Source organism: Sinohyriopsis cumingii, chromosome 3 (genome assembly GCF_028554795.1).
Source record: "Sinohyriopsis cumingii isolate HCF-2022 chromosome 3, ASM2855479v2, whole genome shotgun sequence".
Classification (NCBI taxonomy): domain Eukaryota; kingdom Metazoa; phylum Mollusca; class Bivalvia; order Unionida; family Unionidae; genus Sinohyriopsis; species Sinohyriopsis cumingii.
The window spans coordinates 67,802,336-67,826,971 of NC_142963.1; the positions used below are offsets into that span (position 1 = coordinate 67,802,336).

Below are 24,636 nucleotides of genomic sequence, written 5' to 3' on the forward strand. Positions count from 1 at the left end.
CTGATCTGCTGTGGCATGATGTGCCTGCATATCAGGGTCTATGCATTTTGTTCTACTGATTAGTCCTACACAAACTGCACAGACCCATATTTGGCGGTGCATTATGTGATGGCAAATCTGGGTTGGCATGGTTTACAATTGGACTCGACTTATAAGTGAGTATATATAGTAAACAGTTCATGAGTGAGCTGTTGCATGCTTGAACTTGAACAGCACTTTTAACACATTATTGGTTAATATCATGCTGAGGACATGGGAGCTAAGTGTCTTTCTCAAGGACACAATGAAATGGCTGATTCGGGCTGGACTGAGTAAGTATCGAACCTATGACCATTGGATTACATGTCCAACATTCTACTAAATGATCTACTGCAGGTCCTGTCACTAGTGTGTGTGTGTGTGTGTGTGTGATTTGGATTTTTAGCGTGGCTTTAACAATTTTTCAGTCATATTGCTATGACATCTGCAGTGTGGCAGTTTATAGTGATGTCTAGCACTGGGACATCATGCCACAGACATATAATATGATGTCCCACCTAGTCACATTATCCTGACACCAGGCCAACCAGTCCTATCACTAACCTCTTAATGCTGAGTGCCAAGCAAGGCAGCTGTTAGTACCATTTTTGTAAGTCTTTGGTATGACTCGGCCAGGGATCGAACCCACGACCTCCCGCATCCAAGACGGATGCTCTAACCACTAGGCCACTGGAGTGGTTCCTGTCACTAGTAAATATGGATGACCAGATCTGGATCAGCTTTAGTATAATAATATTTTCATTTAGAGTCCTTTATATAACATATAATGCTAACTTTAGTGAAGAAATGTAATGGTTAGTAATGCATGCAAGTTTATCTACTTTCAGTTCTGGTCAGTAACCATGATAAGGCCCGTATTTTTATGCTAGTGTAATCTCTGTTTTATAAAGAAATACTGCAAGTTACAAATAAGAACAGATGATGACAGTTTTACATTTATACTTCACCAAGAATTAGGGCTGAAAGGGTTAGTTAATTCTTTACTCAGTTATCTTCAATACCTTAACCTAACTGGTTAATCAGTCACAAGCACCTCATGTAGGGAGTGTCACTTGACAAGATTGCAGACTTACTGAAGCTCTAAAATCTAGTCACTGTAACATTTATTGACAAAAGAAGAAAATAAGGTTTGTATTGTGTGAATGCATGCATGCATGTGTTGGTGTAAACCCTAAGTGAAAACGATGGTGTAGGTAAACTGATTTTACTTTAAATCCTGGTAAATCAGAATAGACCAATACTGAGTGAGCAGGTCATCAAGCCAAACAAAAAAAAAATGTTTCCAGTCATCCAACTGTCTCACTGCCAACCCAAGCACTTTTTTCTACATGATACAAAATTTTTTTAAAAATCACACGAAATATACAGAATGTTTAAAACAAATACAACCTACCTATCCTAATTTTAAAACCAGTGCAATAGGAAACATGCATAGTTTTTCTCTTGGCCTCTTGGTGTGTGTGTGTGTGTGATTTGGATTTTTAATGTAGCTTTAAAAAAATTTCAGTCATATTACTATGATGTCTGCAGTGTGGCAGTTTATAGTGATGTCTAGCACTGGGGCATCATGCCGCAGACATGTAGCATCATGTCCCACCCATTCACATTATCTTGACACCTGCAACCTCCCACATCTGAGGCCGATGCTCTAACCACTTCAGCCACAAGAGTGGTCTTTCTCATGGCTTGGATATATGGCTAAAGTCTGCACCAATACAACATAACTCATCATTATCTCACTGACTAAATATAACTCATCATTATCTCACTGACTAAATACAGATTGCAAATTAAATTCATTTGCCACTAAGATACACATAATTTTCCACACATGGGCAATCAGAGGGAATACCATCTATACTTGCTTATTAAGATGAGTCAAACTGCAAACAAAAAAGATCATGATCTGCCATAGCATAATGCACCCACAGATTTGGGTCTATGCTGTTTGTTTAACTGATAACTCTTAACAAATTGCATGGACCCAGTTCTGCCAGTACATTCTGTGATTGCGTATCTGGGTCTGTGCAGTTTGCAGCTGGCACTTTTTCAGAAATGATTAGGCATTACAACAAGCTGCCTCTGTGTCAGGTCCCTTCTCCCACCCCAATTTAATGGGCACTTTACCTCATACCTGAACTCAGGTGACTTATAACACACTTGAGATTTGTCGTAAGAAAATATGAATATGCATACTGGAGGTTTAAACAATGAACAAACCTTCAACAACAAAGCAAATTTAGATTCCTTGACCACAAATGTGTGATGAACACATGATAGAGTTTATTTATATAGCAAAATGTCCAGCAGTATTTTAGCAGAAGCATGTTATTTTCTAAGAAAATAAAGAGTTTGAAATACTGTCCAATAAAAACAGAACACATAACTTTAAAAATGTATATGTTTTGGCAAATTTGGCAAATGAGTCAGCCTTTGTCATTGTTGTTGAAGGGTTTAACACCATTGTTCAGCACAGGATAGGCTATACATGGCAGCCAGTATAACTGGTGGAGGAAGAACCTTAGAAAACCCTGTGAAGAACCACTGACCCACCAGAAGCTACTGGCAGGCTTTTTCAGGTACACACATTAGCTGAGCCTGAGACTGGAACAAATGCAGACAGAGGTGAGATGGCTGTGATCCAGAACTGTGAGTGCTTTAGACCACTTGGCTGCTTGGGGCCACCAGACTCAGTGAAGACTTGACTTGTTGCAAAACAAATAGCTTGGGTAGAGCTGAGGTCATTGGTTTGCTATTATCAGCTATACAAATTAACAGCTGGTCCAAGGTCTCATGTTTTGATTAAGAGATAGGAGAATGTCAACATTTGCATAATCCAGACAAGCTCTTACTGATATATTATGCAGCCTTGTTGTCTTACAATTGTCCATAGGAATAGACTGCAAGTATTTTGATACAGTAGGGTATGTCAGGATGGATTCTTGTATGATGGAATAAGGGCAGCCAGAATTACCTTCTAAAACTGGCCTCCCCACTGTCAATACTAGCAGGATGAAGGTTAACTGTGCAGTTCAGTGCATTAGCTGTCTGGTTATTAGATATCTTTGGTCTCTGGAACTAAGAGAGGCAAATCTCTTCCAAGTGATTTTTTCATTAAAGATATTAAAACTTTTGCATTTCAGCTGTGTTTGATTTCTCATAGAAATTCCTCTGCTATCCAAAAGATCTACTTCACAGAAGGTACAAATTGTCTTTGTTTTTGTAATATGGAAGCTTAAAAACTTCCAGATTGCAGCCTTTATGTTTTCCATTCTGGCATGTTAACTAAGGCATGTCAGTACCAGGGGTGGTTTTCTGCTATAAGAGAAGCTGACTGTAAGTTACCAATTGACTTATAAAAACCAACTCAATTTATCTCAAGAGAAACAAATAATTTACAGACCTACTTGTAATCTTCAGACTGTTTACAACACAGGACCAAAAAAACAACAATGTTAATTGGAGTAGCTTCCAACTTACCCTTATGTACCATACCTAGTATAGCAGATTATGGTTACATTGCATAGCACTTAACTGCATCTTGGGCACATGCACATTGTTTCAATACATCTTTAAAGGAGCTTGTTTATGAAGGAAAGGCTGAGAGTGAGAAAATCTATATACAATTTCAAATTGTTTATAGATATACTCAGCTTACTAAATACACTTGCTTTACAAGGCACTGCATGGTGGGTGGTAACAATGTACTGGTTACGAAATTTTGTAACTTGATACTGCTAATACTTGAACTGTCATCCAAGTACCAGTACTTGTTTGATCTCTACCAAAAATCACTGTTGATGACACTACCATGCACTGATATTAAAAATGTAATAATGCAGAATGTTTTTTTTTCAAAAGGAAAACTATTATCCCTAAGAACTTCAACTTTTTAAAACTGTATGCACCACAAATAGTTCTAGAACTGGTAAAATGAGTTCATCAGTGGGACCTGCTTGGTGCATAGACAATGGTAAAATAGTTTCAGAAATGTTAACAAAAAGAATGGTGAGCAATTTTCTTTCATGAATATATCCAAACTTCTACTGAACCCCAAATCAAATGATTGCTCAGTATGGATATATTCTAACAATGACAATGTTATATAACAAGTTCTACAGCAGTCATCTGAAAACTGTAAGGGAAGATGTGTAAACAAAATTCTGTCATACATGAGATACAAGTAAAAAGAGGCAATAAGTCTTACAAAAATAAATGAAACACAAAGATTTGTCTGTATCTACCTCGTTCAATGATGACTATAATAATATAATGTATAAAGTTTCACACCAATCCATACAAAAATGAATACAAGCTGTGTTGACAAGGTTCTGTTTTACACTGTATTCAGCTGCAAGGATAAAAGGGCAATAACTCTTAACAGACTATTGGGGAGCAAAGTGATTTGTACATATGTGCTGCCTTGTTTATTGGCAATCCATATAGTCCCTTGAAGAAAATGACACACTAATGGCAGACAAGAGTGTCCAGGAATTAACTGCTGAGGAACACCTCTGATATTCTTCATCTTTTGCAAGCTTTTCAAGATGTCCATCATGTTGGATTTATATTATGTATCACTGGCATAAGTTTCATTTCAAAACTTGACTAGGCACTGTAAGAAATCTTTGGTGAAAACCCTATGTTGATATGATCATAAATTCGTGAGAAGTAGCAGTAACTATATTCATAAGATCGTCAACTTGGTAATCATACTGGATGTCATACTAGCACCATGTTCATCAAGAAAAAACTTGATATCATACTTAAAGTGAAACCCTATGCCAACAGGACCTTTTGTTTAGGACAAGTAGCCATGAAATTATCAAGATGGCTGCAACAGTGTCCACACTGAATAACAGGTCAGCCCATTTTCATTTTGGACCAACTTAATATCTAAAGTAGCCTTTTTGTGAAAGCCACAGCCATCTAAAGAGAAGTAGCTATAACAAGAATTTAAAATTGGCTGCCTTTCTATCCATATTGGAGCTAAAATCAGCACAATTTTTGTTGAAAACCAACTATATATTTTAAGAAATCTTTCTTGTTTAAAGCTGGAGTCATTACTTTCCACTCAGAAAAAGTAGTGGTAACATGATTTTCATACTGGATGTAAAACTTACACTGCATTAATTTACAAGCAACAGGACATCTTGTTTAAAACCCATGCTGATATGACACAGCCTTCAAGAGTAACAAGATTTTCAAGAAGGCTGTTGTCACGACAATATAGTATGTAATGCCAGGATCATTTTCATTTAACTAGTGACACAACAAGATTTTCAATGACCGAGCCACACCATTTTCATTTATTTTTATTGTTGTTGTTGTTGTAGTGTTTAACACCATTTTTCTGCACAAGATGGGCTATACATGGCAGCCAGTATAAATGGTGGAGGAAGAACCTGGGAAAACCCTGGAAAGAACCACCAACCCATGAGAAGCTACTGGCAAGCTTTCTCACATAACCACATTGACTGAACCCAAGACTCGAACTCATGCAGACAGAGGTGAAATGGCAGTGCTCCGTCCATTTTCATTTAAGGCAAATTAAACATCAAAGAAGTCTTTTCATTAAAGCCCCATGCCAATACAACTATAGGAGGAATTTCTGCAACAAGATTTTCATGATGGCTTCCAAGTCATAATAAGTATTCTGGCATAAACCCCATATTGATGTGATCATCCATCCAAGTGAAGAAGTAGCAAGGTTTTCAAGATGATATGGTGGCCATAATGAAGTCAGACTGGTACCACTTTCATTTAGTTTCAACAGGATTTTTTAAGAAGTCATCTTGTGAATATCTCATGTCGATATGACTTTCCATTTTGACGCAGACTGTTTCTTCATTTTAACCTTGAATTGTTGAAGCAATCTTTAAAATTCTTTAGTGATAACAAGATTCTCAAAACTAACTTCATATTGGATGTTATAGGTACAATTTTTATTTAGGATGAACTAAATTTCACAATAAGTCTTCAGGTGAAGAAAAAAAATTTGTATTATAACTTTCTGCTAGGAGAAACAGCAATAAGAATTTCAAGATGGTTGACATGGTGTCCATACTGGATGCCAGTCTGTCATTGTTTTCACTTAGGACCAGTTAGACATAACATTATGTCTTTTGGTGAAATCGTCATGTTGGTTACATTCAGGAGGAGTAGCAATAACATTTTCAAGCTGGCTGTGTTTTTTTACTGCATGTCTTGTCATAGCATTTTTAAATTATCATCAGCTTGACATCATTAGAAGGTTTTTAGTGAAAATGTCTTGTTGATATGACAAAAAAGGGATGTGACAATACTTTGATAATTTGATGGCTGACAAGCACCTTTTAGACTTAGGGCCTGCTAGACCTGGGGGTGAATGTGTGACAAATTTCACGACCAGTCCTCTAAGCAGTTAGGAGGAGCTGCAAAAACAAGTTTGTGCTGATGGGCAAAGACACATCAGGCAATGGATAACAGGGCATCCTGTAGTTTTTTCTGGACTGTGACCAGTACAGCTAACAGAACAAATTTTATTCGTCTGTGTAAATTGTAAATACCACATACATTTCCTCTTATTGTACAGCAGTTATTACAGTATCATATTTTCTGAAATATGTACATATAAGGAGTATTTACAAAGTTCTGAATATGCATTGTACAACCAAGTTCTTTATTAGTGAACAGTTTGTGCATCCCCTCCAAGTACACCAACTGCACCTCTACAAACTTGTTCTGTCTGATTATCCAACATTCAATGCCTCTCTCATTCACCTGCTTGGCATCTTGTTCATACACTGGAAAACTGCACTCCCTATTGCATGGTGGCTTTCAAATCTTTGATAACTGGATTTAGCCAAAAGTCACCTGGAGCTAAATCAGGGCTGTATAGAATACATTTAAAGTTTTCATGCCTTTGGGAAGTCTGTCAGAATGGTGGATTTATTTATGTGCTGGTGCATTGTCACAGAGTAGATGGACACTTCAAGTACAGGTGCACTGACTGTTGGTTCATTAGTGTTCTGCAACTTCTGGCAACACTTCAGAGGCAAAAAATGTTCAGAGACACCATTAGAGTCTGGAACAGGTACCTGCACAACGAGGCCTTTTGCATTGAAAAATAAAACTCTCTTAATAGTCTGACTGCATCAAGTGACATGTAGTCTTTGTGCAGTTTCCACGATCCAAACTTTATTATTTTCCCTTGAATCGGGTTTTTAAGAAAAGTAAATCTACGTTTCATCAACTATGAAAATCTATTGAAATATCTCTGGTCATCTTTTTTTAATTTGCCAAGTAGCTTTTTTGTGATTTCAACTGAAGTCTCTTTTGATCAGCTGCCAACAAATGCATAGCCATCTTCTACAAACCTTTTTGAACTACAAATAGTCCTTCAATATATTAAAAACAGCTGACGAAGAACATGTTGCAACACCAAATTCTCTGTACATGTCTATCATCTTCTAAATTTGTGTTCTTCTACCTCATCAGACAGTGGGAAAGATACATTTTCTGGTATCAATAATCACATTTTGTAACTATCCTAAACTTGACTTTCCTTTTGCCATAAGAATAAGCAACTGACATGTGATTACGGTAAATGTGCCCTATCTCAGTCTCTGAAATCACCCAAGTGCAAAACCAAACAAAGGTGTGATTGGTACATGGACAAGTGTAACATTGCTACATGTCTATATGCCAGGGACGGCCAACTATACAACCTTTGAGAGCTGCAATATTGGAGGCAATATTGGAAAGAGCCATTGATATATTTTAGCAAACATCAAGAACATGTAAACAATGAATGTGAGAATAGTGGACTGAAGACAGAGTGGGTAGAGGAGTTTATTTTGGTGAAGAGTAATGGTAATACAAAATAATTTTTTTGAACATTATTCAGTGTTATTCAGCAAATTTTGATATAAATACAAATTTTAAAAAATTAAATTATTTCAGGTATTCATATGAGCTGCATCACAGGCTTGCGTTAGCTGCATACGGCTCATAAGCTGTGCTATGGCCACCCCTGCTATATGCCCTACAACTGTCAATTACTACAGCGCTGAAACACGTGTATCTTAAAATCCTGCAATTAATACCACCAATAAGAGCTTATTCTGCAGTGGTCTAAAATTAGGAAATGGTCGGTGATTTAAGAAGAAAAATTTGATCTTGTCACAGATAGATTTTACTGCATTAATTTTCTTTCCTAAATAGGCAGCTAGATTTGCAAAGGATCATGTTCTCTGTATTTTACACTTACCGCTTTTGGAGGTGTTGTGTAATAGAGTTGTGTAGGACTTCTGTGCATGGAGACATCATCAGAGCAGCTTGTCATATTCTCTGAAGAGGCCGTGGAGTCTGTGTCATCTTCGAAATTCCAAGCCGAGCCTGGAGAGATATAAAACTATACGAATAGAGTCATGCAAACTGGTGTCAAATTTTGAGAAATGTCCACAGTATTAATATACAGTACATACAAATTTCAAGTGCACTTTATTTATAAACAGAAGAAAACTAGTGGATAAAGTTGTGCCAACTGGGATCATAAATTCTATGAGAATTATATTTTGCATATAATTTGCATGTATATAAATTTTTGACACATTTAAAAAAGGGCATAGAAGCAAACAGAAATGTATGAGATTTAATGGATTGTGCTCATAAAACTTTTGCTGGAAACCATTTTACATCTACTCAAGCAAATTCAACATCAATTTTCCAATAGAAGCAACTTAAGATGAGAATGAACATACTACTGTGCCATGTCTGGAGCAGAATAAACTATAGAATGGCCAGCAATTTACTCATGCAAGTACAACCCTCTGGTTCTTACCCCATGATGTAGATTATCTAAGGTAAATAAACTGACATAACTCTTCTGACAATAGTTCAGTGCAATGGCTGTCAACACTGTAACTTCTGATGATGACTATCATACAGCTCTCCCTCACTACCAGGCCAGTTACCATATATACTTGCTTATAAGACTAGTCCATATGCAAACTGCACAGCCTCATATCTGCCATCACACAGTGCCAGCAGATCTGGATCTGTGCAGTTAGGAGTAATCAGTAGAACAAACAAAACAGACCCTGAATCTGCAGGCATATTATGCTATTGCAGATCAGGATCTTTGTTGTTTGCAGTTTGATTCAACTTAAGTGAGTATGCATGGTATTATAATGCTTTCTATTATAAGATAGAAGTAAAACTATGTATTGTGTACTTCATTATAATGTGGTCTCATTATAGGGTGCTATATACTATACTCTGGTTCCCCTGAGGTAGTCTTATAATGAGGGAGTACTCTAAGTAATGAATTTCACTTTATGATATAATTTTTAAAGGTAAAACCTGTCAAACAGCATGAATTTTCTTCATTCTGTGCCACTGCGATTAATAGATGCAATGCTACATCGCTAGAAACAAGTTATGAAATTTACAACAATTTTAGGACAGTGACCTTTTAACAGATTTAGCTTTTACAAATAATGCTTCCAAATGTGTATTTTGTCATATTAATTATTGTTTTCAAACAAGAATGAATAGATTTGTATTTTTGTTAACACATTTCTTGCATAGATTGATATGTAGCAGGATCATATATTTTAGAATTGTATATATTCATGTTTTAATTAGGCAGAATTAGGTATTTTATTATTTTATATAATTAGTGTTCATTGCTAACTGAAATAAAGTCACCAGTTGTAATTATTGTGTTGTTCTCACTTTACACACATTTTAGCCAGTTAGGCAACCTTGAACCAGTATCACCTGTTCAAGTGTTTTGTTCACTCTGAGTAAGGAATCTTCCTGATTACTGTTCATGCTAATTTGTTCCATTATAGGACAAGTAATTAGTAACTTTCCAATTGGTCAGTTTACAACTTGCTTGTATAAACAACATAGCATGAACAGTATACATGTATTAGAGATAAATAGTCATTCCAGTAGATTGTTTCAGAAGTGTGCTGGTCACAGGATTAGAGTAAGTTTTACTTTTTGCATTTATTATTATGTCAGTGTCAGTGTGTCTTTTGTAAAGTGTACATTTTTTTAAAGTATATTTTTTTTAATTCAGCTAGAAGCTCTTAGGGATGAAATGTATGATCACCTTCAATTGCCACCTGTGATATTGTTTACATGGTAATATTACAACTATTTTTATTATTCATGATAATATTACAATTACATTATTATTATCATATTTTTACATGATAATATTATTATTGTGGAGAAGTTTCACATAAGGAATAAGATGGAATGGAAATATTTAATTTTGACACAGTATTTAACTGCATAGTGATCTTAAAATCTATGCCATGCATTTGCACTGCACAAAAACTGGTACAAAAACTGCTCCAATGGCCTAGTGGTTAGATCGTCCGCCTCGGATGCGGTAGGTCGTGGGTTCATTCCGCAGCTGAGTCATATCAAAGACTTATAAAAATGGTACTAACAGCTGCTTCACTTGGTGCTCAGAATTAAAAGGTTAGTGTTAGGACTGGTCGGAATGGTGTCAGTATAATGTGACTGGGTGGGACATCATGCTACATGTTTGCAGCATGATGCCTCATTGCTAGACATCACTAAAAACTGCCACACTGCAGACATCGTAGCGATATGACTGAAAAATTGTTAAAGCTATGTTAAAAATCCACATCACACATGCACACACACAAACTGGAAGAGCAGAAAATGTCTCTTATTTTATATATTTGATCACTCTCTCAATATGCATGCCAGTAATAACCTGTTCATATAAATTCCAATTAGTACACAATCAATTATCATTCTGCATATTCTTTTCTGGGCCTATCATTCTGTCCATATGCTTATTGCTTTGCATTTAGATTTATTTGGTTCCATATATATATATATATATATATATGGATAATATTAACTATAACAGATACATGTAGTAAGTCATTTGTACTGAAAGCATTGGGAGCTGAATCAATGTATACATGCAGAACAGTATTGTGCTAATGATGGTGTTATATATGTTTGTAGCACATGTATTTTACTGTATTTGTAGGGTGTAAGAAAGCAGGAGAAATACATCTGTCTTTATTGAACTACCTCGTGTATAATAAAACCAATTTCTTACAACACTGGACTTGAATTTCTATTTTAGGAGTAGAGAGAGAGAAAGTGACAGTGAGAAACAGAATAAATGAGAGAGTTTGAGAGAAAGAGAAAGAATGAAAGAACAAAAGAGAATGAATGAGAGAATGAACAAACGAGAATGAACAAATGAGAGAGAAAGAAAAAAGAGAATGAGAGAATGAAAGAGAACAAAAAAGAGAATGAGAGAACAAAAGAGAGAGAATGAAAGAATGAGAGAACAAATGAGGGAGAGAGAGAACAAAAGAAAGAACAAATGAGAGAACAAATTAATGGGGGAGAGAGAATAAAAGAGGGAGAAAGAACAAAAGAGAATGATAGAGAAAGAACAAAAGAGAAAGAGAATGAAAGGGAGAAAGAACAAATGAGATCAAGAGAGAATGAGCAAGAGATAGAATGAATGAGAGAACAAATAGCAAGAACGAACGAGAGAATTTGGAATGCTTCCAATATTTTTACTGATTTGAAATTCAACAGGAACGTTAACTGTCTACCCAAGACATAGGAACAGCATGAACCAAATACAACTGACATGTCATGAAGAAATACTGTAAAAAAAATTAATGCCTCAAAATATATTTATATAAATTTGTAACATTTGAACAAAATTTAAGAAATATGAACTGACAATGTAGCATGATAACTATCTTAATAATTCAAGATTTATTTTCTAATATCAGGAAATAGTTTCTAATTTTAAGAACACTTGTTAAGTAGCTGAAAAGATTCAGTTAGTTCCATCATTGGTTAATTAATTGGTTAATCACCTTGTTAAAATGATAACATAACATCATTATGACCTTGCTTTATCATTTTTTCAAAAACTTATTCACAGATTAAATGACTCAATATTGAAACAATCAGTTATAGCCCTTAAACTACATGTATGGCATTTTAGATAATGTTAGGGAGGTATTTCTGAAGCAATGATTTCACAATAGTCCATTGCTCATCTGATTATTTTAAGCTTACAATTTTCTGAATATCTGACTGGATGCTTGTGTGACTGGTTATTTCAATTAGGCACAAGACTAGTTGTTACTGTACAGAAAAAGACAACTACAGACTGACAGTCACAGCATAATACACTCCACCAAAATGTGGGCGTGTAATGAAAACTGCAATAAGAGTGAAACCTTGGAATAAATTGAACATTTTACTCATCAATCAACAATATATATACCTCTCTTTATAACCACTGTCATCCTTTTTATATCTGTAACAGTAAAATTAATCAGATACAGAGATATTTTACTGGCATAAAAAAAATGTAATGTTACTTTTAGATGAAAATAGCTGTTCACTTTTAACCATTTTTGTCATGTTTTGTTTTGCTAATGATTTATTTTCAAAGACAAATTATTCAAAAATATTCCAAAATAGAATGCACTGATGAACTTTAAAGTGAAATTTTAACAATTTATTTCAGAATGACGATAAGAAAGTGTGTGTGTGTTGTGTGATTTGGATTTTTAACATAGCTTTAATAATTTTTCAGTCATATCGCTATGATGTCTGCAGTGTGGCAGGTTATAGTGATGTCTAGCACTGAGGCATCATGCCACAGACATGTAGCATTATGTCCCACCCAGTCACATTATCCTGACACCAAGCCAACCAGTCCTAACACTAACCTCTTAATGCTGAGCGCCAAGCGAGGCAGCTGTTAGTACCATTTTTGTAAGTCTTTGGTATGACTCGGCCAGGGATCGAACCCATGACCTCCCACATCCAAGGCAGATGCTCTAACCACTAGGCCACCAGAGCGGTCCACTATAAGAAAGTAACAAGAGCTATCATCAGTGATGGGTTCATTGCAGTTAAAGGCCTAAATCATTACAATTCGCTTGAAAGGGGCTTCAACCAAATCAATCTTTCTTGTATAATGGTAATGATAGCTATGGCTGCAATGCAGAATATGCTGACTGGTTCCTGAGCTATGCTGGTTACATAAGAATCTCAATTTGTAGAGATGTAATACTGATGGAAAAAGGGCAATATCTAAGTTAAAATTTGACCTGAAAAGACAAAACTTTTAAAAAAGGAACATTTATATGTAATTTGCAATTCACTTACCAAATGTCACCTGTTTGATTGTTAGGGTTGCAGAACTAGGTACTGTCCAAAAATTGAATACCCCATGATTATAAAAACATTTACCCAGAAACCTTTACAAAAGGTAATAAAAAGCCAGGTAAATACTATGAATGTAGGTAGTAGTGCTTTATGGCACTACAGCACAATAGTGGCTGTATGGTGCCAACTAAAGGTAAATGTTTGAAAAATGAACAGCACCAAAAAAGTAGGAAGACAAACCTGTCCAAATAATCATAAACATGAAGTACAACAACATAAAATACAGCCCAAGGGAATACACACATAGCTATCCTGCTGTTTATTTTATGATCTTTCAGCTTAATGCTAATTAAAGCAGATAGTGAGGGTCTTGTTTGCATAACAATAGGGAATCAGACAAAAGTTCATAAAGGGCTTAGATACAAATTCCTGTGTAATTTTATTCACGGTCCAATCTCCACCTCATTTAAAAAAAAAACCATTTCCATTCACTGTTCCCTGATATCATATTCAGCTTAGATATTGCACAATACATGTATATGCAATGTACTGAGTAACTTCTGCAACAATGTAAAAAGGACATTATCTGTGATTCCATCATTTAACAAGTATCTCAACGACAGGTGTGAATGTGTCCATTTTAAAACATTAAAGAGTTATCTCCCTTAATACAGGTACAAATTGTTTACCTAATCAACATTAAAGAATTTGACAGTTGCAATTATGTTGTGATGAATAGGGTTAGTCAAACTTTGTACCTATCAATTTGTCACACTTAACAGCTTAAATGGAAGCAACAGAATCTAAGCTTCTATTGTAAATAGAAACAGTTTTAAAAATCTCCTGGGATAAAATCTTTAAAATATGGGCCAAGGAATTTAAACTTTACTATATATCCTGGTTAAGACTCTTATCTTCAATTAGTTTGTACCAATACCAACCACAGGAAGACTTCTGATACCTGTTAGTTGTATCTCTGAAGGAAAATAGGTTTTGAAAATATATCTGGGCTAATTAATGTGCTATCATGTTTATTTGTTACCAAGAATGACATAAAACAGCTGAGGGCAGTCTTTCATGCTCCAGTAGATATTCCTTACTCACAAAAAACCGATATGAAGCAGCTGTGAACAGCATTTCAAGCTATCCCTTACTTGAAAAGACTGACATCAAACAACTCTGGGCTGTACTTTTATGCTAAACTTTACTCAAAGTGACTGACAAACAGCTGTAGGCAGTCTTTCAAGCTATCCCTTACTCAAAAAAAGATAATATATTCTTTAAGTTACACAAAACCATGCACAGAAGACAATATATTCTTTAAGTATCACTCCATGCTGTGCACATATGACAACATACTCTAAGTTACACTCCATGCAAGTAAGACACCATACTCTTTAAGTTACACTCCATGCACAGAAGACACCATACTCTCATACTCTAAGATACACTGCATGCACAGAAGATAACATGCTTTTTAAGCTATACTGCATGCACAGAAGATAACATGCTCTTTAAGCTACACTGCATGCACAGAAGATACCATACTCTTTAAGTTACACTCCATGCACAGAAGACAGCATACTCTCATACTCTAAGATACACTGCATGCACAGAAGATAACATGCTTTTTAAGCTACACTGCATGCACAGAAGATAACATGCTCTTTAAGCTACACTGCATGCACAGAAGATAACATGCTCTTTAAGCTACACTGCATGCACAGAAGATAACATGCTCTTATCACAAGTAATGTAGTTCAACACAAATAGGTAATTGATATTAATCCACATGACGTAGATGTTGGCTGTGGTTTACTGATGGTTTTTCTGTGAAAATGTCCATGTGCAAACTTGTCGTTTTTTTTTTAATAGTGAAGGAAGTTTATATTCTATTAAAATGGAACCTTCCTGAGAAGTTGGTGGTATTAAGTTTATGTTCTGAACAAACTTTGTTGAAACTGATTTGAATTCTGTCTACTTATTGTTATGTATATTTGATTTAATTTATATTTGATTTAATTTAGTTGTCTGTTTGTAAGTTTTAATTTTTTTATGTTTCATTGCATGTTAGAGTAATGTAATTTTGTTTACTGGAATTTGAAATTTTCCAGAAATTAGTTTGACCTGAATGTTTTTGTCGTAAACACCTAAAGTTGATCTAGTTCCTGACCTTGATTCAGAAACCAGTGAGTCAAGTAAACAACTTTCTATTTTTATCTTATTCTTAGAGTAAAATTATTGGTTTTTGTCAAGGTCATACTGGAAATACATGACTTTAAAAGTAAACAGTCTCTGTTTCAAAATTCTGGTTTTGCCTTGATGTCAAGGTGTTTGTTTTGTTGTGACCAGTTTGGAGCTATGTTTTAATTTGTATTCAAATTATTTGGATTCTAAGAGATTAATTCTTTATCTTGTAAATATTTCAGTGCTCATGCAGAATTCTTGGGCAAAGGCATTTCTTCAAATTTTATTCGGAATTCAAACACCAGAATATTATTGTCTGTTGAACAACAAAGTACCGTAGACACAATGGCACAACACTAGATATAGCATACATCATCGCCTTCCATTTTGAATTTTTCGTTGGGACTCTAACTCAAATTTCATTAGAACATTTTATTACCAGGACTTCTAAATTTTAATTTGTGGATTATTCTTGGATTTGATTCTTAAAACCATAAGTTTTTTCCCCATTTCTCCATTGTTGTTCCAGGGAAATAAATTATTTGTTGAATTTTACAAAGCTTGTTGTCTTCACTTTTTCTCTGTTACTGATTTTTACAGGCTAAACTTGTAACATTATAACAGTAGTGAAACAATCTTAATTTATCAAGGATGTGTCATTGAAAAGACTTCCTGATGTTGTATAGAAAAATTATTACTTGCATAGTTCAACTAAACATTCAATCGAAAGAGATGCTCTCCATAAGCAGCCAAACTAATGAAATCCTCTTCTCAACTGAGGTTGAAGTACAAGCCTTAATATGGTAACACCCAAATTAATGAAATCCTCTACTCAATCCTCCACTGAGATGACCCTGAAGTACAGGTCTTAATATGGCAATAGCCAAATTAATGAAATCCTCTACTCAACTGAGACTGAGGTAAAGGCCTTAATATGGCAACAACCAAACTAATGAAATCCTCTACTCAATCCTCTAATCAACTGAGGCTGAAGTACATGCCTTAATATGGCAACAGCCAAACTAATGAAATCCTCTACTATTAGCTGAGTCTGAATTGCAGGCCTTAATATGGCAATAGCCAAAGTAATGTAATCCTCTACTCAACTGAGGCTGCAGTACAGGCCTTAATATGGCAATTGACTATGAAATACCATTGAAGTTGAGCTCTAGATTTAGCAATGGTCAGCAGAAAATGCAGCAGACACTCAGCTTTTCATATCAGCTTAAACAACATAAATCTTACATATATAAAGAACAATTCCTCTGAAGTCCAACTCATGAACTTCCTTCATAAAATTAACATAGCTTGGAGAGGAGTATTGGTAAGTAGTCAGCAGCCTTAAAACCCAATCACAGGAAAACAATTGTTTTGCAGACTGAGCATGGTTTATTTGACATTTCCACTTCTAATGCTGATCCCGAGAGTGCATTCTCCATTCTTCACAAACCACAAAATGATTCAAGGGGAAATCTGGACCTGAAAACTATTGAAATGCTGTTACGTGTAACACGTAATAATCAGTGAATGTCAGTATTGATCATCAGTCAATATCTTGTGAAGGAAATTAAAAATGCTTGCAGATTTTATCAAATAAAAATAAAAACTTTGCAGTGAATGATGTTTCCTTTTTCATTTCATTGACAAAACACTGATGTATTTATTCGTTATTATTACAACATGTTCCATTTTGATTTATACACTTTCATTTTAATGTCATTTATAATTAAAAAAATTAAGTTCAATTTGTGCAATATGCACTAGTTTTTATGCATCACTGGTGGAATGGTGTGTGACTCACATGCAGGTCACATATGCATTATATGTATTAATGTTTTTGAAAATTATGCAAAAATAATCATTAACTGAAAATTTTTATACAAGTATAATTTGCTAATGGGTATTCTTGATTTACAAGTGGGAAAATAACTTTCGATTTATGCTAAAACCCCCGGAACACATCCAGGTCATAAATCGAGCATCACCTGTATGTAAAAAAATATCCACTTGATTTCTTGTCAATCCCTTTAAAGCACAAATGATTTATGTCAATAAAAATTCTACTAGTTTAGAAGCTAATCTACTGATGATTTTCTTTTAGATCTGTTGGTTTCATATCCTGGTTCTGCCACATATATGATATAATATGCAATTTAAAATGAACCCGAATAAATTTTTAATCCCCTTACTAATGTTGACGGATGCTCGATGGAGCACAAATTGGTACATTGTAATAGTACAGTGCTTATTGAAGAAGCATGCCTCGGAAATATTAGAGTTATTGATTAAACATTGTATGCAATTATGATTTATTAAGGTGGGCATGTGAAATACAATGTATCTGATTATTTACAATATGAAACAGGAATTGACTTGATGTATGGAAACAATTTACCATATTCAACATAATAAAAAACGCTGTGTACTTGAACACTTTGGTGGGTTGAAGCTCATCACTGTAAGTGGACTCCAATGATCTTAAAAACAATGTCCCTATCACATATATGTTAGCTCACTTTGTGTTGGGAGCTCTCTACATTGAAGGTGCATATCCTTTCCCAGTATGGTCACAATTAGATTAGACAGATTGCTGAACCATTAAAGTTACACTCTAATGTGACAAAAAAAATTACATGTGGGAAGTTTTGAGGAAATTAAAAAATTAGGATGTTCTAGACAAGTTGAAGCAGCTGCCTGGGTACTAGATATGCGGTGTTCAAGAAAGGTCCACTTATGTGAAATCTTACCAAAAAGAGTAGTGTTGTGCTTATTAAATCATGTGTGAGTATTCTATCATATTCCAGTATGACTGTATCATATGCATTTGGAATTATTTGTGTATAACCAGAAATGTGATCATGCCTGATATTCTGGGATATTCATAGGTCTTAATCATAACTGATTTCTCCATGTACCATATTTGTTAATGTAGAATTTGCATCTACCTGGATCTGCCAGCATATGGTGTACCTGTATACCAGTATCTATGCTATTTGTTCTATATTATTTATTGTGAAAACATCAGACTGATATATTAACAGATACAACTGTTATCTTCCATACGTTTCGTATACTTTCATAAATATTTTTTCACTATTTCAAAGAGGTCACACAATTTTTAAGTATCTAAACCTTGCAAAATTTAAGTTAAAAAAAGTTTTTTAAACTTTGAGGATGAAAGTTAATTATATTTACAGCTTGATGTTGTATGAAATATAAGAGACAAAACAGTATACTGTATGTATTCATTTATAAGTTCGTTCATCTGCAAACTACAGAAACCCAGATCTGTCGTTGCCGAATATGCTGGCAGACCTGGGTTACTGCAGTTTGTTAGGAGTAAACAGTAGAACAAATAACACAGACCCTGATCTGACAGCTCATTATCTGATGAAAGATCAGGGTATACATTATTTGCAGTGAACTCAAGTTAGAAGTGAGTACATATGGTGCCATAACACCTGATCCGGCACTAACACTGTTGCACAGGTATTACTTAATCTTTGATGTTCAGAGCTCTCACATGTTTATTGTCATCCTTCAACAATGAATGAATAAATTAGTTACCAATCATTACCTAAAATCATATATTTAGTTTGTCCTGATCCTGCAGTTGACCTCCACTTTGCTGAAGCAGTATTTCATTACCGTTCTGCACAATTTGTTAACTGTATGTACTCGCTTATAAGTCAAGTCCAACTGCAAAGAACATAGATCCTTATCTACCATAGCATAATGCACATTCATATCTGGATCTTTGTTGTTTGTTCAACTGATTTCTCCTAACAAACTGCATAGACCCAGGTGTGCCAGCACATTATGCAATGGCAGATCTGAGTCTGTGCAGATCATAGTTGGATTTAACTCATAAGCGAGTATGTATGGTAATAACAAGAACAAAACTTTGAACATAGTGTAAGAGCTTTGAATTCAAGCTTTAAACACAATGATCAAAAAATGAAACTTAGAAAAGGAAATTATATATAAAGACTGATCCAAGATCAAAAGTATTCTATGAGAACTGCCAATATCATATTTCTGATTAAATAATTGCCAATCTTTCAATCTTTGTGAATATTAGTTTTGTTTCCATAAGATTAAAACCATAATTAAAAACAATGATGGACATTTATCCAACCATTACTTGAATATAATGCTCACATAGGAACAATATATCTTCAGATATTTTGAAATCTACCCGATACATATTAAGGCAGGTTATTTTATCAGACATTTCTTCATATAACATTAAATGAAAAATATGAATTAGCACATTGTATTCCCCTCTGATGTTTAACATTCCTCTGAATGGGTATTAGTACATGGGTCAGGGCAAAACACAGCCTGCATGCTGGATCTAGCCTGTGACCTGGTTTTATCCATTCATTTACATCACAGGGTGGGATTTTAAAATTCACTTATCTGGCCCACACCCTGGAGGAAGTTGCCCAAGCCTGTACTAGCAGGATATGATTGACTCAGTAGATTATTTACTAACAGGTCTCAGTGTTGTCAACCATTGATCAAGATGTGCTCTCTTGGACACAGCTTGATGTGCAGAAACCATTATTTTCTTATTAGATTTACTATGATTTGACCTTGAGGTCTGAGAGTCTAAAGGTTTCTTGTTACCCAAAGTGCAAGCCATCAACAAAGTTTGGTCAAGAAACTTACTCTAGAACAAGTTATTTTGCCAAACCATTCTTTCTTTGAGCCATAACAACCTTGGCTGTTGACCTTTTGATTCCATAATTAATATGTATCTTTTATACCTTTTGATTCCATAATTAATACATATCTTTTATACCTTTTGATTCCATAATTAATATGTATCTTTTATACCTTTTGATTCCATAATTAATATGTATCTTTTATACCTTTTGATTCCATAATTAATATGTATCTTTTATACCTTTTGATTCCATAATTAATATGTATCTTTTATACCTTTTGATTCCATAATTAATATATATCTTTTATACCTTTTGATTCCATAATTAATATGTATCTTTTATACCTTTTGATTCCATAATTAATATGTATCTTTTATACCTTTTGATTCCATAATTAATATCTTTTGGTCAAAATATGAGGCCTAAAACTACAGCTTTTATGCCAAAAAAACAAACATTTTTGTTTTTTGTAGTCACAGTAAACTTGACCTTTTATCTTTTGATCTAAAAGTCAGTAAACCTCTTCCTTTCCCCACATGCAAAACTATACACAAAAGTTGGTCAAAGTATGTCATATAGAACTAATGTTATTATGTGGGAACCCTTTATCTTCTTTTAGCCACAATGACCTTGACCTTTGAGATCATAATAGGCTTTGTCCTTATCTCAAGTGCAGCTGATCCACCAAGTTGGTTCAGGTATGCTTCGCACAATCACAGTTACCTTGACTGTTGACCATTTGACCATCAAGAGGCTTTTTCCAAAGTGAAAACCATTCACAAAGTTTAATAACTACAGTACATGGTAGAGAACAGGAGTTATTGTGTGTAAACCATTTTTCTTCTTTTAGTAGTGACCTTGTGCCTTCAAAATCAATACGTTTCTTCCTATCCCATGTGAAAGCCATCGACAAACACTGATAATGGTATATGGTTGAGAACTATTGTAACTGTGCAGAAATAATATTTTCTTTCAGAGACCTCAATCTTTGACTTAGAAATAACATTTTCTTCATTAACCCCAGTGCAAGCCATCCAAAATGATTGATAATTGTAGACAGTTGAGAACTTGAGATACTGTGCAATCCTTTGGACCAAAATCAAGCAATTCGCAACATTTATAACTGCAAATGGTATCGGACTCATGCTGTGCAAAAGCAAAATTTCCAACATAAAGATGCATGGATGGCAAACATGGCAACAAAATAATGCACGTGTATAAAAATCTCATATATAGTAAAAGTTTTCCATAATGTTGTGGGACACAAATCACTGTGCCAGAAGTATACCACTAGTACACAAATCAGTGTACCACTAGTGTACACTTCAAGCACACATTGGGCACAAAACTTGTTGCCAGAAGTCTGCAAGAAGATAGAATTATTTGCCACAAGAGAGCCAGAAAATATGTTTGTCCCATCGGTAAGATACATGCCTATCCCATGTTTAACAGTCCTCTATGTAAACAAGTGAAATTATAACACAGCAACAATTTTCCTAAAAAAATTTTTATATGTACTATTTATAGCCTTAGACATTTGATTTTCAAGGAAATCCCAAAACTTTTAAAGTGGCATTTTTTTATGTCAGAAATTAACTTTCTTTATATGTTTCCTCTATAGTACAAAAAACTAGAGTGCTTCAAAAGGAAGTTCTGTGGCTGAAGAGTACCTCCAGGAATTGAAGATAGACCATTTCTTCATTTTAATTCTCATGTGTTTAAACTATCCCTGATATTCTTCAGCATTAACAAGCTGCTTTGGTACACACACTAGATGTCAGCCTGCAACCATTTTCATTTAGGACAAAGTACTCGTCATTAGAAATTTTTGGTGAAAACTCCATGTTCAAAAAAAGCCTCCATTTGGAGATGACAAGAGGTAACAATATTTTCAAGACATGGCTTTCCATTCAGAAGTAGTTGTATTTATAAGATTTACAAGATTGCTGATGTGGTGGTCATACTGTATGTTAGATCAGCACCATTTTCCTTTAAGACTAACCAGACATAAGAAGTCTTCTGTTGAAAACCCAATGTCAAGTAGAGTTGATACAACAAGATTTTTTTACATGGCTGCCATTGTGGCCATATTGGATGTTGGATTGGTACCATTTTTTATTTAGGACCAGGCAGACATCATAAGAAGTCTTTTAGTGAAAACTCCATGCTGGTATGATCATACATTTAGTAGAAACAGCAACAAGATTTCAAAGATGGACACTCAGGTGGCCATAATGGACTTGAGAATGGCACCATTTTCATTTAGGAGATGTAAAAAAAATTTGAGTGAGAACCCTATGTTGACATGACTATCCATTCAGGAGGAGTTACAATAACAAGATTTTGAACAGGCCACTGTGGTGCCATATTGGATGTCCAAACAATATCATTTTCTTTTAGAACTAGACCATGGAATAAATGTGTGTAAAATTTCTAGGCAATCCTGCAAGTAGTTTTAGAAGTATTGAAAACAAACTTGTAACAGATGGATGGACTTTCAATAAGGTTGAATATACTGGATTAGGCTAAGTGACAGAGAAATGAAAAATGTCTGTTATTATTAGACTTCAATGTAAACACAACAGTAATATGAAAAAAGCTCCATACACTGAGGGGATATGATAGGCCATGGAGACTTGGATTGAAATTTTGTTTTAAATTCTCACATGTAAATAATCAAAATGTCTGCAGACTCTAATCAGCACTAAAACCAGTCTATTGATCTCCATGTGGAAACAGTGAGCAAGATGGGATTCAACTGTTGGACTTGGCAGACATTACCTATGAATGTACACATTAGTCTTAGAAATTGGACTGATCTAATAAACACCAGTTTATTTATCCAAATTCTTCACAAGTTCAGGTTTCACCATGGTTATGTAATGCACAATAATTCCAGGAAATTTGGCTATGCATAAGTCAAGCAAAGAGCTCAATAAAAAGATTTCTTTTACATTTTGATGAGTGTTGCATCATTTAAAACAACACGTTAGCTTGAATGACAAATAAGGAATTAATGAATAATTAATCAAGGATGACTTGATACATGCAAATAGCAGTTACTGATTTTAAATGTTGATTCCATGGTTATATGAACAAGAGTCCCTTGAAGGGACAGACACTCTACTATCCAAAATATTGTCCAGGAACTAAAGATAAAACCACTGCTTCCTTTAATTGTTATGTGTTGAAACCATCTCTGATATTCAAGATTATCAAATTAGCAGTTTTGGTGGTCACATAGGGTGTGAAACTGGCATCATTGTCATTTAGCACCATTAGAAGACTTTTGGCAGAAACCCCATTGATAGTAATTTAGGAGGAATAGCAATAACAAGATTTGAAAGGAAGCTGCCGTGGTGACCATAATGGAGATCAGATATGGTATCATTTTCATTGAGACCAACCAGACATCATAAAATGTTCTTTAGTGAAAACTCCCACAGTGATATAACCATCCATCCAGGAGATGAAGTGATAAAAAGCTTGGAGGAATTGCAATGATGGATGTTGGATGACAGGCCATCCTTTAAGCTCTTCTTGTTTATGACAAAGACAACAACACCATTTATATTTAGGACCAATACCACCACATACGAAGTCTTCTGATAAAAGCACAATGTCAATATGACCAGCCATTTAGAAGAAGTGGATTTACAATTTTACAGATGACCATTGCAATGGCCATATTGGGGTCAGATTGGTTCCATTTTCATTTACATCTAAGCAGACATCATAAGAAGTCTGTCTGTAAAAATCCCATTCTAAAATGATCATTCAAGAGATCTAGTGAATACAAGATTTTTAAGATGATCACTCTGGTGGCCATATTAGATATACGAGCAACACCATATTTACTAAACTGGAAATTGGGATGAATGTTTGTGCAAAGTTTCATGGCAATCCTCCTGGTATTTTTGGAGTTGCAATAACAATAACAGATGAAGATGCTCTTCTGATTTATGACCACTGGCTCTAGAAACAAATTAATTATTAAGAAAGACAACACCATATTGCCCATCATTTGAAAAGTCACCCTGTATTTTAATTGCTTTTCTACTAGCAAAATCAATGCTGTAAAATGTCACCATTTTAGAGGCATTGTGCGCCTGATCATGTCTGGACAACTGTCCACAAAAATGATGACGACAACGATGATGATGATGAGAAAGAAAAAAACAAATATAAGTTCAGGGGAACAGTCACTTCGTCGAGACAGGTGTTCATTCACCCAATTTTATACCAGACAACCAATTTTCAGCTGGTCTGTCCCCTTCTTAGCAAGATCATTAATGCAAGGGAGTGTCTGGTATTCTTGTTTTGTCATTAATGCAAGGGAGTGTCTGGTATTCTTGTTTTGTCATTAATGCAAGGGAGTGTCCGGTATTCTTGTTTTGTCAAGTGACCAACATAGGTCCAGATGATATGAATGAAGCAGAAAATCAATTTGTGTGTAATCAGTCTACATGAAGATCAATAAAATTACAAGAAGCCATATTCTTTCTCTTAATTCAGGAGATTCATTAGGCATCCATTAAACAGT

General features: G+C 34.8%; 1 protein-coding gene across 2 annotated transcripts in view; it reads right to left on the bottom strand.

The window, feature by feature from the left end:
- Window positions 1-24,636, bottom strand: part of LOC149803033 (ankyrin repeat and fibronectin type-III domain-containing protein 1-like) — a 168,930-nt gene that overhangs the window by 93,800 nt on the left and 50,494 nt on the right. Inside the window, exon 2 of one of the 2 annotated variants that reach the window (XM_089952590.1) lies at window positions 8,291-8,418. In XM_089952590.1, the coding sequence (XP_089808716.1) occupies window positions 8,291-8,418 (128 nt within the window). Of the gene's footprint in view, window positions 1-8,290; window positions 9,716-24,636 lie in introns of those variants that run through there. The other variant, XM_089952589.1, reaches the window with a different exon arrangement.